This window comes from Mercurialis annua, linkage group LG2 (assembly GCF_937616625.2).
Source record: "Mercurialis annua linkage group LG2, ddMerAnnu1.2, whole genome shotgun sequence".
NCBI lineage: Eukaryota > Viridiplantae > Streptophyta > Magnoliopsida > Malpighiales > Euphorbiaceae > Mercurialis > Mercurialis annua.
In genome coordinates, this window is record NC_065571.1 from 44,769,641 (window position 1) to 44,785,468 (window position 15,828).

Sequence of the window (15,828 nt, forward strand, 5' to 3'; positions counted from 1 at the left end):
ATTTTTAACATATATTCTAATAAAATGTTAATGTTATTAATAGTACAAAAATACCGTCTTTTAAAAAAAATTAAATAATAATAATAATTTGTTATATAATTTTTAAAAAATTAAAAAAAAAATCCGATCGATGGAGAAGGAGTTGTTGCTCCTGCCCAAATCTAAGGAGCAGCTCGCTCCTTCTCCGATTTCGAGAACGAAGGAGCGAGCTGCTCCTTCTCGTCAGCCGCTGCTCCTTCTCCGATGAGAAGGAGCGGCGGCAGCTCCTCGGCAGCTGTTTTTATTTTATTTTTTAATTTAACTAATTAGTTATTAGGATGTAATTGAACATTTTAGAAGTCAAAGGATCTTTTTGTATTTTTCAAAACATAATATATAATTTAATCCTTTTATTTAGTTGTTTTTAATGTTTTCATCCTTATATAAATTGAATTGTCAATTTTTTATGGGGTAGAGATGAAACATTAAAATCGAAATACAATTGAACTTTTTCTAGGCCATGACTCATGGTATAAATAAAAAAAAAGTTATAAAGTGGGTGATTTTTAAATAGTTAGGCCTAAAATTTAAGGTAGACAATACAATAAGTTTTAAACAGAAAAACTATAATATTATATATAAAAATAAACAACTGTCCACTATAAACTCTTCCTAAATCTACACCCATCTCATGAAAATGTCTTGAAGTCACAAACTGAACATTGTTTAGTTGGCGGGAGCAAGAAAACTTATTAATAGTTTTCTACAAACATCACTTCGTTACTCTTACAGAGTTTACCAACAGGAGCTTCATCGCAACACATTCTTCAATTAAATGATCAAGAAAAAAACGCAAGTGAGTCGGTAAGAAGTTTTTTCTGACTTAAATAAGGTCGAGGGTTCAAACCATATTCATATATGTAGCCATTTAAATTTTAAACCTTACGGTTAGAGTTTTGCTCCGGCAAGAGATCTATCCGGCTCGAGTTATAATTAGTATGTGAAACGTTCAAAAGCGCCCTCATAATTGAGACCCGTTCAGGATACCTTATGGTAATACCAACAAAAAAAAAAGTATCCGTTATTTTTTAATAAGTTCTAAAACTTTGATCAAATAAAAAAAATCAATATGCAAACTCTCCAAAAAAAATTGATCAAACTAAAGATCTTTCACATGCAAGCCAAAATCCGAAATCTTCAACATGCACGTCCGATTTGATTGGTTCAGTAAAACTGTTGATTGGTTTTTTTTTTTTTTTTGAGTAATCTGTTGATTGGTTTAATTTGAAAGAAGTTGAGAAACTAAAACTCCAATGGACTAGAAAATTCATCCATTTTAATTTATCTAATCAAATTTAAATAACCAATAAAAATTAAATAATTAATAAAAAATTGAAAAATTAAAAACATGTGAACTAGTATGACCAATTGACTATGAATTAATGATTCATCTAATCCGATTCAGTTTATAAAATAATCCCACCCTCATACTATGGTTTTAGATTCATGAAATGGTGGTTTCAGTTCGAACTGCTGGTTCACAGTTCCAATAAGGCTAGATCTGATTCTGGAACTGGTTGGTTCCGGTTCGGAAAAAATATCTGAAAATATCAATATTGCTATATTTCTCTTAAATCCAAAAATTTCTGATTAATTTAGATAGAACTATAAACAAACAATCAGTTTGCTGGAACCAGTAGACAATCTAATTAGATAACTTCACTGCCAATTAGCACCGTGAAAGAACAAGCTCACTCCAATATTACAGGTAAGTCAGACCGCAGAAATCTTGAAGATACTAACCCCATCTGCTACTGCTAATTCTTCTGTTTAACTGTGCACTGGAAATTATTGCCCAAATTCGAGGAAGCCTCGTCTTTTTGCATGCATAACCTCATATTAATCCTGTAACATTAAATCCAGACTACTGTTTATATATTAATGTACAATCAACAAAACTGGCACTGTTTTCAGGAGCTGAATGAAACCCCTGCAAAAAAAAAAATTCAGTTCATCCATCAAAGAGGCGTTGAATTTAGAACAGATATGTAATAGGGGTATGCAAACAAACCAAAGCGAGCCAATTGACCTTATAAAGATAATTGGTTTTTTAATTTGTTTTGGTTTTATTTTGGAAGTAGATAAATTTCAAATTTTGTGGTACAAACAGAACCAAACCGACTGGTTCAGTTCCTTTCGGGTTAAAATATTTTAAATCCTTACAATTTTAGCTCAAGTCAATTTTGGAAAAAAAATATATTTCGGAATTGAATGCACGTCCCTAGTATGTAAGGTTTTAGCAGTGTGCAACATTCTGTAAAAGCAAGTTCATAATATAAAAGGCCTGCATAAAAACATGATCTTACCATCCAGCAAGTAGTTCAGCTCCAGTAAAAGTTATGAAGTCGACTGCCATTCCAATCCATGTCGGAGCTGCAAAGTTATTACTTTTAGAGCATGTGTGCCTGTGTGCCTGAGAGACACAATTGCAGAGGAGCCTATCGATATTGCCCGTGTGGGAACTTCCACTAAATCCAACTTGAGAGATTGATGTCTAATTCAGAATGGAGACTGGCACAATGGGCAGGATGATTTGTGAGATGTTGAGAACCACTTGTACATGCAGGCAGAATGGAACTTGTGCTTGCAAGTTTTGCATGCAAGGCGAGGAAGACTGTGATTCGTAGTGTGGATGACACTGTAACATATGGGACACTCTTCAACACCTTCAAATTCCTTGTCAAAATTGTTCTTCCATGTTCGTATAGCTTCAGCTAGAGCTCCATTCTATATATGAAACAAAAAAATATTCAAATTAATCATTTTCCTTTCCGATTACACAACTATAACTTTGATGTTGGCATGAAGAACATTAATAGAAAACAAGCACGGAGAAAGAAAAACGGGAGCTAATTTTATCATACCAGAAATTTCCAATGCACAGAGTTTTAATTTACAGTTTTTAAGTAGCTCTTCATGTTTCCAGTAGCATCTGGAAACTAGGAATTTGCTACCACTTGACCTTTTCCAAGTTCTTACAGTAATATGTTTATTCGGTGGCTACGGAAAACATTGGTTATGCAAAATCAAATGGTCTTAACTCTTAAGCAATTCCCTAATCAGTTATAAATGGTGCTCATGCTTATGATTTATGTGGAGCTGTACATGTATACTTGATACTTCATATTTTCTCCCTCTTACCTTATACTATTTCCTGCTCATATTTTTTTTATTCGTTCTATTTTGAGTTCATTATTATTATTACTTTGCATAATGCTTACCATGTTTAAGACATCATGTGGCCTTTTATACCTATTACACCTATAATACTACAAATGGTAACCACTACCCACAGCTTCCCGTTTGAAGAATAACTCACAATCTCATAAATCATGATTGTTTTCAACAATATAGCTAATAATCCTTGACAAAAGTACAAACAATAATGATATTCATAGCAAGTACCTGATTACGAACAAACATCATCATTGACATCAACCATTTCCGCTGCTTCACTTCGCTGATGCCTAGGCTTCTCATGCACTCAACATCTACATGACGTAAAGGGTAAGATGCTGGGAGACGAATTACTAGATCCATCCCCGTCTCATCCTTCGTATATGTAGCGACTACCTCATTTGCTGATTTGCTTACACTTACGGAAAAATTCTCATCAGCAAAATTGGCTGTTTTTATCTGCATGAAGAAAATCATATCAGAGCAAATCAGTTCATGAGAATCAGCATCAGGTCATGCTAGCTTTTCCTATTCACTCTGTCGCTTTCAGACCATTTAAATTTAATTTTAGAAGTCTAGAACAACATGCTATACTCAAAATTAGTTACTCTTCTACATTTGTTTAATCAAAGCAGTTCTAGATGGTAGAAATATGTTCCTTACTATTTTTTGGAATCCTATAATTTGAGTTAAGAACATTAATAGCAGTCCAAAAGTGCAAAACATTCTTCCATCTCTCTCTTATAGTCTCACCTTCTTAATCTTCTTTTTTTTTTTCTCTCTATATATAAAACCACCGTATGTTTTTTAAGAAGGCATACCTGGGACAGTTCATTGACAATTAGGGGAGGACTACACCAAGTTTTTGTAAATGTTTCAATCAGCAATGATGTTGAACGGTCACGCAAGTCAGTAAACCACCCTCGTACATATGCAGGGAGAACACATAGCATAATTCCAAACAATGCTCCAGAAAGCGAAGCCATTTTCTCAGGTGCAATAGGCCATAGTGACTCCACAAACAACAATAGTGAACCTGTACTGATGGCAGATGTTGCTGCACTTGCAGCCTCCGATGCCTCAGCAGGAAGATTTGCATCTCTATTTTTAAGACTTTGTACCATGTACAACTCTAAAGGAATATGCTGGAAGAGGCAATCAAGTATCACTGAATTAGCTGAGTCTTGTACATACTGGACCAACTGCTCCCTTGTGGCCGACAGTGATGGTAATGACAATAAATGCGAAAGCAATACAGACCATGCAAGGAAGAGATTTACCTGCAATTTTTATTACAGAAGCTATATCATATCAAATAAATTCTAGGAATAGAGTAGAAAGAACAAACTGAGTTCACATTAAAGCTATTTACCCGTTTATGTGCCATTAGATCCATCTCAAGAACTTCATAAGGTAACTTTTCAATCATGGAAGATAATTCCTCCTTCAAATGGACAGTCCTTACTGATGATGATTTAAGCTTACATGAATTCAGGTCTCCACTGATATCATCATCTAAAGAAGAATTAGCATCTTCTTCTACAATAGCCCATTGTGAAACAGGTTCGGTTGTGAGAATAACATAAGCTGCAGATTGCAATGGTGGAACATGCTCAGAAGAGAACAGAATTGCATACAAAGAGCTTATAGCCCCTTTGCTTAATCCCCAAAATTCAACTGATTTTACTGCTCTTTCTCTAGCATGTGGAGATGAGTTGACAACATTTGAAGCCACCAACTCCCAGAAGTAAGGAATATCAAGCCGAGATGTGGCTATAATACATGCAGCTTCATGACAATAAGCACTTGCAATTGCCTCAGTAATGCCTGTGCAAAAGAATAAGCGAAGAATACCTTCCAAGATACGATCTCTTGCTGAATCCAATATTTCCATTCTCATGGGATTCAAAATATTCAGTTCTACTTGTTGGGGGCTACAGATTCCAGAAAACAGCGAAAATGATGCTAAGGCATTAACGGCAACATTTATATGAGAAAGGTCTGAGATTGAAACTAGCTGCTCAAGTTTCCTAAAAACATCCAAATCGTTAGTTGTGGTGCTGTTAGCGATAGCATCATTTACATTTTCGGTAACTTCCTCCAAGATTACAACTGCAGACTGAATCCAAGACCTCAAGTGAAAGAAGAAAAACTCCCAGTCCTCTTCAGTAAAATCTTTCCAGCAATAACCAACCGAAATAACCATTAGCTTTGACAGCAACATCCTCACCAATGGTAATTGATTACTTACTGCAGAGACACTTGCATTTTGCCTCTGCTTTCGGAATAAACTAAGTATGAGCATTTTTTCTTCAAGGCTTATGTTTCTCTCCAGCTTCAGGGATTTAGTTATACCCACTGCTCTAAAAGGATAACAAGCAATGACGAGCTGGAACAATTCTTCCATACCTGCAATTGTAAAAGATGTTAGACAAAGGAAGCAATGTCTATTATGTTAATTGAAGGCATATATATTACTTTATTTGATGCCAAATTAATGGATTGGGATTCCCTCAAGTTCACTTCAACTTGAGGGGTCATGTTCACGAATCTACACCATTCATTTTATACTGAACAGTGTAGATTTATTGAACATGACCCCTCAAGTTGAAATGAACTTGAGGGAATCTCAATCCCAAATTAATTACATTGAGAAATGCATGATGACAAAAGGCCTTAACAACATATGGAGGTTACATGAAAAAGAGAGCAGCTTATTAATCTCAATTTATGGTGTCTCACAACTCCTCTAAAATGTTGGAGAGTAGCATATACCCCCACCAAAATAAATAAAGCTCCGAAACAAAAAGGCCCATAATATGTAGTTCACTAACATCAATGCAAAACTGTTTTGAGAATATTTCAGCTAATATTATACTTGGAACTGTAAATTTAAACTCATGCTCATGAACTTTAAAAGCATGCATATACCTTCTCCTGTCTTCCATACAGTTAGAGGCGGGAATGACAGAATCCTTCGGAGCCAATCTTTAATAATTCCCTGCATCAAATTTTCTTCTGATCTGCAAAGAACATCCCCACTAGGCTCGCTAGTTGTAATGCTTTTCTGATATAATGCTTGCATAAGAACACTAACAGTTGGAGGAAGTATCTTCAAACAATTTTGGTTTATTGCTTCACCAATATAAAGCTTATTTGCAAGGAGCTCAAAGATTTTGATAGCTTTGTCTCCTCTCCAAATATCATCTTTGAGTAGAGTGATAATCAAAGACAAAAGAGCTCTCAGAAATGGTTCCTGAATTTTTGGCAGTTCATCACCTGCAGCAGCCCATAAATTGAAAGAAAAATATGTACTACTTTCTCCATGAACAAGAGCACCATCAAGTAAGATGTTGAAGATAGAATCTAACAAGCTCTCCTTGAGAAGATTATCCCACCTCTTGGCAGATGTACTCAAAAGGGGCAGGAAAGAAGCAGTAGCACTTCCTCCTGGCCATTTCCACATGCATAACATTTCAGCAGCAAGCCATGCTCGAGCTGCAAGCTCTTCATGTGTTGATTTGTTAAGAGACGACATAAGCATATGCTCTAGATGACCAACAAATACTCTATTGATCCCAATCTTGAATATAAGTTTGTCAATGAAAGAAACATACTTGTGAGCCCCAGATGCCTGCGCTTGCCATACAATTTCAAAGTTATCATATCAACAAAATTAGGCAGCAATCAGTGCATAACTAATTCAACGGACAAGTCAAACAAAAGGAAGAAAGTGATAGAGAGACTATTGCATGCAAATTTATACAAGATAACAAAAACAGTGATTTAATTATAGGGTTTAACTGGGCCATCAATGTCTGCAGAAACCCCTTTATCTTTGAACATGTGTATAGAAGTGCTGCCTAGATTTTCCCTCCAAACCAACTAAACATATGAGCCGTAAGCTCGAAAGGTCAAAGTAAGGATTATAAACAGAAGTAAAAGAATACAGAGAAACTCTAAGCTAAAATCTGTACACATTTATGACAATATTGTCATCATTTTAATGATGGTAGACAGTCTACCTAAGAATTTCTCAAGAATATAATGCATGTTTTTTTTTTGCGGGAAAATATTTTGCATATTTTCTAATATTTGCGTATTTAGACAACAAATAATTTTATCGTGGTCAAAGGAAAATTATGCCTTTTTTAAGAAAATTGATTTCCCAATTTGAAAACAGCAAGTTATTTTCCAAAATTATACAAGCTGTAACAAAAGACATGACTTTTACACAAACAAAACACGCACACACATTATATAAAGAACACCTCTTAGATATATTCTTGATACATTTCAAATAATTTCAAGTGAAATTTTGCAAAATACTCCAAATATCAGAAAGTAGCTTTCAAGTGATTTTCCATGCATAACCAAAAAAAAAACAAGAGAAGAAAGTTATTTATCCAGGAAAAAATTAATTTCATGAAAGATTTTCTAAAAAACAAGTTAATTTTCAGAAACAAATGGAGCCACATTGGGAAAGCAATATCCCATTATAGATGATTTACTGAGCAAACAAGATTACAAGAATATCAAACAATCCGCACTGTTCGAAATACCAAGAATCACGCCAAAAATCATATTGAGGAATTTAAATAAAAAAATCCGATGACACCAAATGGCATTGGGACATAGAGATATCAGTAACCAGAGCACCCCAATAGATTCCAGTAAAAAAAGAGATTGAAGAGAAAAAGTAATCAAACTCGACTTCAATAATAATGGAACGAGAACAAAAAAAGAAGCAAAAGGGTATTAATCCTATTCCTATCCATTAAACAAGAAGATAATCACAATGCCACTTACATGGATATCAGTTGAGGTTTCTACAGCATTTAACAAAGCTGTCTCTGCAGGTGCAATGAAGTCGGGGGTAATCCATGATGGCCATGTATCATCCTTCATGAGAATCTGGTTTAATAGATTTTGTTCCTTATCTTGATCATTGCCGACACATGCAAGAACTTCAAGCATCCATTTGCAGCAGAGAGAAGTGATTTTATTTGCATTAAGCATACCTTCATTGAAGATGACAGACCTCATAAACTTAACTAAGAGCCTTCCCAGTCCCTTCAGGACATCAATGGTGAAGCTTTCCCAAAATTCATTATTTATCTTGCTCCAGAACTCATGTAAAGATTCATTCAACACCAATCGGCCCTTAATTTTCTTCTCGAAGCCATCATCAAGTGCATCACTTATTGTTGCTTCAATGTCGTGTTCCCACTTCATGATAAACACAGCAGCCAAAATACTTGAAACTAGCTCAATTTCCTCACAAACTGTTTTCAAGCAATACAAAGTACCCCCAAGTACATCTAATGCAAACTGAGCTGTCTTAAGCACATTTATAGAAGTTTTATCATCATCCACAGCAAAATTGTTTCCCTTAGGAATCGAAACAAATCCCCAATCTCTAACTGAACTGAAAGGCGACTCGCAAATAAAAGCAAGCAACTTATTGGAAACCTCTTTATATACCAGAAGTAGTGTATTTCTCGATACAAAGTGGAATTGATTGCCTTCCACTGAGCCACCAAGAGCAGCACTGCAGATTTATACATGCATGGAAGGTCATTTCTAATAAGCAGAATAAAATACTTCTAGTTATAGAAATCAAGGACTTTTTAATATGTTCACATTTGGTATAATCGGGAACCATAATTTATCAGATCAGAAATTTAAAATGTAAACCAGCCTTTGGACAACATTAATCCAAGACAACTACAGGCTTTGTGCATAATAAGCCACTACATCAAATCCAAGGAATGAAGACTATCATAGAAAGACGACTAAATTGTAATACTTTCTTCTGTTGCTTATAAGCATCCATTGAACTAGTATACTACTGGAATAAGGAATGAGAAGCATGCTAGCTAAGAACATCTGCAGGAGTTAAGGGTGACAGCTGATACATTACAAGATATCACAAATGAAAAGGTCAATAAAATAGAATAAAGGCAACATATGCTGTACCACACTAAGAGATGAAATCTCTCAATAAAGTGTGAACATGATATCAACTTCACAATAAACGTGACAAATAATTTATCATAGCATCTATCCATAGTGCAGTTCTATACTTCATTTACTTCCATGGAAATTAAGATATTTGATGATGCAATTAATTACGTAGAAATAATAAAACCATTATCAAAAGCTCCAATTACATACCGCAAAAAATGAGCAGCTGAATCTCTGTAAGGAAATGAGGAACAGGCAATAGAAACTGCAGCAGACTCAAGACAATCATGATGCCAGCCATCTATATTCAACCATTGCTGAAGATTGGAATCTTCTTTCACTTTCCTGTTTGCAATTTCAACTCTTGCTTTCTCTAATAACATGGCCAACAGAACTAAGTTGTATGATTCTGGGGACGCAGGCTCAATTTTAGAATATCCTTCACCGATAGCAAATGAAATAACTGCACTCCACTGTTCAGGAAAACATTCATCATTGAGCAATGCAAGCAATAGGTCAAGTCGAGCACTGCTAGATGAATCAAATCCAGCCAAACACCATGGGACAAATGTTTCTTTGAATTCTTGCATGAAAATATTTGACTCTAATTCTTTGTCCCAATCATCAGAAAGGGAAGAGGAGCTAGGCTGTCCTTCCTTATATAAAAGAAGTGCCCGAACTATCTTGCGTGGTCCAAATAAAGAAACTGCAACTGACAGAAGTCTCAAACCATCTGGTATGTCCTGAGATCAAGAGAATTTAAGATCAAAGTATGAACAAGTTTAAAGAAAATGTGTCGAAAAAGAAAACTTGGATAAAATATGCATAGCACCACAAACACATCATCAATAATAATTTATTTGAGAATGTAAACGACTCAATCTGACCAACCTTAATCTGTTAGGCTTCCCAGGTATGGATGAACAAATTCATTTACACCATCCTCCAGTTTAAGATTGTGGTTCCTGAGCTATTGGATAGTATTTTAATGCAAGTTAGAAACATGCCAGAAAAATAGCTAACAGTATTGTTGGCACTTTTCACCTAAATAAATTCAAGTCTAAAATAGATTAAGGAATATCAACAACTGTTTTTGTTCTTGAGAAACTAGACACTGAGAAGAGTTTTTAATCAACAAGAAGCCTAGTAGGAGGTAACCAAGCAAACTCAGATTCTTTCTCGAAAGGACTCATCCTGGCAGCAGTTCATTGATTATAAAGGAAGACAGTTTGTTAAGGGTGACAATGTCATACATTTGGACTTTAACATACTGACAATAGTTGACCATGAATGGTGAGGCGCTGAAGCTAGTCAACATAATGTAAGCAAAGTATAGCAAAGATTCTGCAAATACAGGGGCAAACATCCAGAAACAGGCAATTTCTCGCAAAAAGTGATTCATCATATATAAAGAACTTAATCACTTACGAGAGATCTTATCAATGTGAAATACTTGGACAAAATTGGTCCCACTAAATAAACCAAAGGCCAAGCTTCACCTTTCTGCACTGAATGTTCTTCCAGCAGTGCAAAAAACTTAATGACCTGATCCACATTTTCAGTGACTCTTCTTGTTTTCTCTTTTTGCTGAAACATCCCAAAGCAATCCTCTTGAACTGCTGCTCGAAAAGGACAGAGTAAATCATGCTCCATTACATATATGTCTGAAAGAATTTCTACAACACATTTCCCCAACTCTTGCCAATAATTCATTGGATATTTGATACTTAATGACTCCACTAACTTCTGGTCTGAAGTTGCATTGGCATGTTCAGGGGGATCCACATGCATTCCAATAGATGCTCTATTCTGATTCTTTAAGCCACCAAAAGACATGTATTCTTGCCACAGAAGCTTTACCAGGATATTCTCAACAAGAGTAACTCTGAATTGATGTACAGAATTCGAACTTTCACAATATCTATCATTTAAAACATAAGTTAGAAAATTAAAGACCAAAATCAAATACAGAACAAGAAGAATAACGAAACAATTTATCAAGATCCGCCACTGGACAGACAAAGAACAGGATGAAGCAAAAGGTTAAAATATGTAAAAGTAACTTGGGAAAATCTCACCTTGAAGCATTATGCAATCCCCAGAGGAAACAATCTTTAAATGCCCGGAAAAAATCTAGACTATCAGCAACTGTTGAATGGGATGAGATTCTTCCCTCCCATAGGCTATGAAAAAAATCAATAAGAAACTTCTCTCCCACTATTTGTTTTGGAGGCACAGTGCCTAAAAATAGAACCAGGGCTGGATAAGAGACCTGCTGAGATCCAAAACACCCATTCCTAAGAAAATTCCAAAAACGGTTTAGCACCGTTTTCTGAACATTTACCATGGTCCAACTTTCAGGGAACCTTTTAGAGAACAGTAAAAATGCATCCCACATTGCCGAATGACATGTAGGATTTATTTCCTGAAAAGCACCAAGTACTGCAGCAGCAAGAATTTTCATATTTCCTTCATTAAAAGCATGAGGAATGTTTTTAATAAAACTCTTCAATGCTGAATATGTAGCTGATCGAACTACAGGACTCCTGGACTTCATAAAGTCTGCAAAATACTTGTGCGCGGAGAATATTTTTTCAGCAAAAGACATAGCCGTTATTCTAGCTTTTGAAGCATGTTTTGGTACATTTTCAAAACCAGGTTGTTCAGATTTCCCACTGACCAAAACATCAAGAAGTGTGGCCAACGCCAATAATGACGAAGAAATCACCTGGAAACAAGTACATAACACAAGTTAACGATAGGCAACCATCACAATCTACCTTATAAGGACAAAAAAAGAATCTGAAGCAAAACCCAAAACCGGCCATTTTGACATAATATTTTTAATCAGTCACAATATAAAAAATACCATGATGTTAAGTATTGTATTAGTCTGCAAGAGTATTTTAATGCACTTAGCAGTTTCCTTCTGCAACATCGATCTCAACTTTTATCATGCAATAATTCCTAGCCAATAACGACATATGGCAAGGCAATTTTTTTTAAATATAGTATCCAATAAAATGCTTCCATTGAACTATTGGATACCATTGTTTACACAATAGAAAGTACATGCATAAAAGAACATCCTCTTCATAACATATAAAAAGAGAGGCAAAATACATGAAACAATAAATCTTACATATGCTATATAATGAGAATAAAAAAGGAAATTATTTTGAGGAGATAGAAGAATCAAATGTGTGAAGCAGCATCTGATCAATCTAAGCAAACAGCTCTAGACTGCATGAAATATTTTTCCACAACAAATTGGAAAAAAGAATTGATGGCAGAGACATGGCCTAGATGGTAACCACATCTCTCATCTGCCAAGGAGGTTACGAGTACAAATTTCCTCATTCAAAAAGCAGAATGATACATAGGATAATAACATGATCAAATTCAAGATCAAGTGCTATTTAAAGTATAATAAATGTCACATGTACCAATCATAGAATAGTAATTTTAGATGATTAAAGAAAGAACAAAGGCAGCATAATTTTTCGAAAGAACATTTGGAACAAATCCCCTACAGAGCTATAAAAGAACATGAGAAATGATTATTTTGCAAAGCACAATAAAATTTCACACTCATTGATTGATAGCAAACAGCATAGTAATTTTCAAATTAGGAAAAACAAACACAACGTAATTTTGTGAATGAGCAACATGTAATAAAATCCAATGACCCATATTTTTAATGCACACATCAAACAATGGCAATGAAATCTGTTATTTTCTTTTAGATCAATAGACAGAAAGAAACAGAGAGAGAGAGAGAGAGATAAACGGAAAGATTATATACACTCCAATAATAGTTTCTTACACTCCTCCTATTGTGTATTTTAATTTTCTGATCAACACATGAAAGGGGTGTAAGAAACTCTTTTTGAAGTGTATTTAGTTTTTGCCAGCGATAAAGAGGGAGAGAACAATCAAATTTTTACATCTTCCTATAATTCAAACAATTCCACGTCAGATTAAAAAATATTGTATTTATCAATACGAGAGTACTTGGAAATATAAATCCAAATAAAGCTAATGATAGGTATTGATCACAGCATACCTGCTGGTGCATGTCCTCCAACTCATCCAAAGCAACTGCTTTATCAGACATGGTTTGTGGTGTGAGATTCAAGTTCTCCTCCAAATACATGAATACCTCAGTTGCACATAAAATTAAAGCATCTAATCTCTTTTCTTGAGCTGGAAAGGCGGCCTGTTGTGCACAACATAAAATAAGACTACAGCTATAGCCTCAAGAAGCAAGAAGTTTCAAATCTTTGGACTATCATTCTCAAGCATGACAACAATTGCCCAAATTTTTAGACTTATATCAACAAAAAGTAAAGAACAAAACTTCACATATAAGTAGGAGTAATAAGAACCTGTAGTGACCTCTTGGCAGCTAAAGAAACTTCAGAAACTGGATCGAATTGAGAAAACCACCATGGTCCCATCAAATACTTCAAATGTGGAGCTAAATCTCTTCTGCAAAATACGAGTTACACCAAATTAAGCAAAGGACGAAAATATTATATATTTACAAATTCACAGTGTCATATATGTTAATGCATCTTTATACCCTACAGCAACGACAAGGCTGTTCATGGTTTCATGAGTGGCTCGCCGAACTTCTCTATTGTAATCCAACAGTAGCCTCTTGTACTCAAATGCCTAACAAGAGAAACACCAATTTCCAAGGTTCATTCAAAAGAAGAAAAAAACATATCTAAAGGAAAGCCAAGCATAATAAATACACTAAATATCACGTGCAGACTATTGGACTCTGTAACTACTAACGGAAACAAGAAAAGGAGAAAATAACATCATGACCTCATAGAAAAAATTTAATTTTAGAAGCAAAGCACCAAGTATTGTCTACCTCTAATTACTACAATTTAATATTCAAATCTGGCAGCAGTTATTTAAGGTGAGTTATTAAAACTAGTGGCAAATGGCAATGAATTTTCGAAGTGAGAACAATAACATGGCTTGAGATAAGTGATTCCACTATTTTTGGCACCAATATTTACCTGCTTTACTTATTCTTCTAATTTCACAAATCATAGCGAAATTTATCAATAGTGGTATAATGAGACCAAAAAGGAGAAAACAATAGCATACCCATTGCGGAATAATTAGCACCAAGTCCTTTGCAGACTTCTCCTTGAAGAGAAGACACAAAGTTTGCAGAGCCTTAAGCTGTACAAAAAGACGGAAACATGTTACATAATGCTTCGATTTTATATCAATCTTTCTATAAACATATAAATATACCTTGGTGGTAGGATCCTTCCGGGCGAGCCTTTTCAAGTGTAGAGAGACTTCACTGTCTACATCCTGAATAACAACAAAAAGGCCTGATTTGACAACTGTTTATAGATAATTATCTCTTTAAATTAAATTTGGTTAACTACTAATATGAATAATTAACTTCCTAACTTGATTGTTATTAATAGTAATGTAATTGATGATGCAAAAACTATACAGTTAATGCAATAAGTAAAAACAAGCATGGTATATTAATTTGAATATTTTAATTCCTAGCTAGCTTGATTGTTATAAATTTTAATGTAATTGATGATGCAAGAAGTAAAAAAAAAGATTAACATACCGAAAAGGAAGTTGATTCTTCGGAAGCAAGAGAAGCGTCAAGACGGGAGCTACCAACATAACCGCCAAATCCAACGGCGGCTGCGGCTGAAGCAGACGGCAGTAACGAAGCGGCAAGACTGCAGTGAAGAGTAAATTATAAACATTAAACAAAGAATTGTGAAGTTTGGGGTTTGAATTTGTGTATGAGAGATTACCTGCTGCTTGACGGACGGGACTTGCTCCGCCCGGAATCTCCTTTCTGTTTGCCCATCTGAAAATAAACTTATTTTCTGAATTGGAAGCGTTGTTTTTGTTTTGTGATGATTTTGTTTGGGTTTAGCTTAAATAGGTAGCTCAATCGAGTCCTGGAGTGGCGGGTTTGCCTTTTTGTGTTCGGAATACGGCTAGGTCGCCTCTCACCGAATTGTATATAATTTGTTTAGGAAATTATTATAAATACCTAATATTTAGTAAAATTATAGGGATTATTTATAAAATACCCTAGTTTAAAAATTTATTTACACCATTTTTTGTCATCTTTTATTTCCGTCGCTACGTATTTTATTAACTTATTTACAAAAGTACCCATTATATATAAAAGTCTTATTTCATTTTAGGTTAAATTTTTACATAAACATTCTTTTTTCCTCTTTTTTCTCTCAAAGTTCTCTCTTTTTTTTGTTTGATTTTCAATTTGTCTCTTCTAGTTGCTTTTACGTTCGTTTTTTCCTTTCGCTTTTCCGTTTATCTACTTCCGATGAATTTCTCGTCGTTTCCGTTCGTCTCTTCTGTTCGCGCTATAGATTTCTCAACATTGTTTTTAGATTTGTGAATTTTTTAGGTTTTTTGTGATGATTTAAATATTTTATAATTAAATTATTGTAGATCCATAATTTTTTATTTATAAAATTGTTTTATTATTCATATAATTATTTTGTCTTTCTCTTATTCATAGATTTGTTTATTGCTACTGATTTTGTAAATAAAAAATTGATTTATAATGTATTTATAGTGATTTTATAATATATTTACGTTATTTGTATTTTT

At 34.5% G+C, this 15,828-nt stretch overlaps 1 protein-coding gene across 2 annotated transcripts; it reads right to left on the reverse strand.

The window, feature by feature from the left end:
- Positions 1-1,577: 1,577 nt before the first annotated feature.
- LOC126667533 (E3 ubiquitin-protein ligase listerin) lies at positions 1,578-15,209 on the reverse strand. Of its 2 annotated transcripts, none has more exons than XM_050360522.2 (17): positions 14,997-15,209; positions 14,801-14,918; positions 14,464-14,526; positions 14,311-14,388; positions 13,769-13,860; positions 13,572-13,674; positions 13,250-13,402; positions 11,262-11,911; positions 10,612-11,104; positions 9,394-9,926; positions 8,026-8,767; positions 6,148-6,850; positions 4,589-5,625; positions 4,038-4,496; positions 3,445-3,675; positions 2,346-2,766; positions 1,578-1,884 (listed from the first exon to the last, which is right to left on the reverse strand). In XM_050360522.2, exons 1-16 carry the CDS (start codon positions 15,050-15,052, stop codon positions 2,539-2,541), a joined length of 5,739 nt encoding a protein of 1,912 aa, XP_050216479.1. In that variant the 5' UTR covers positions 15,053-15,209; the 3' UTR covers positions 1,578-1,884; positions 2,346-2,538. The 2 variants fall into 2 exon arrangements, with proteins under 2 accessions (XP_050216479.1, XP_050216478.1); XM_050360521.2 differs by having other exon boundaries at positions 1,578-1,969.
- Between the last annotated feature and the right edge of the window lie 619 nt (positions 15,210-15,828).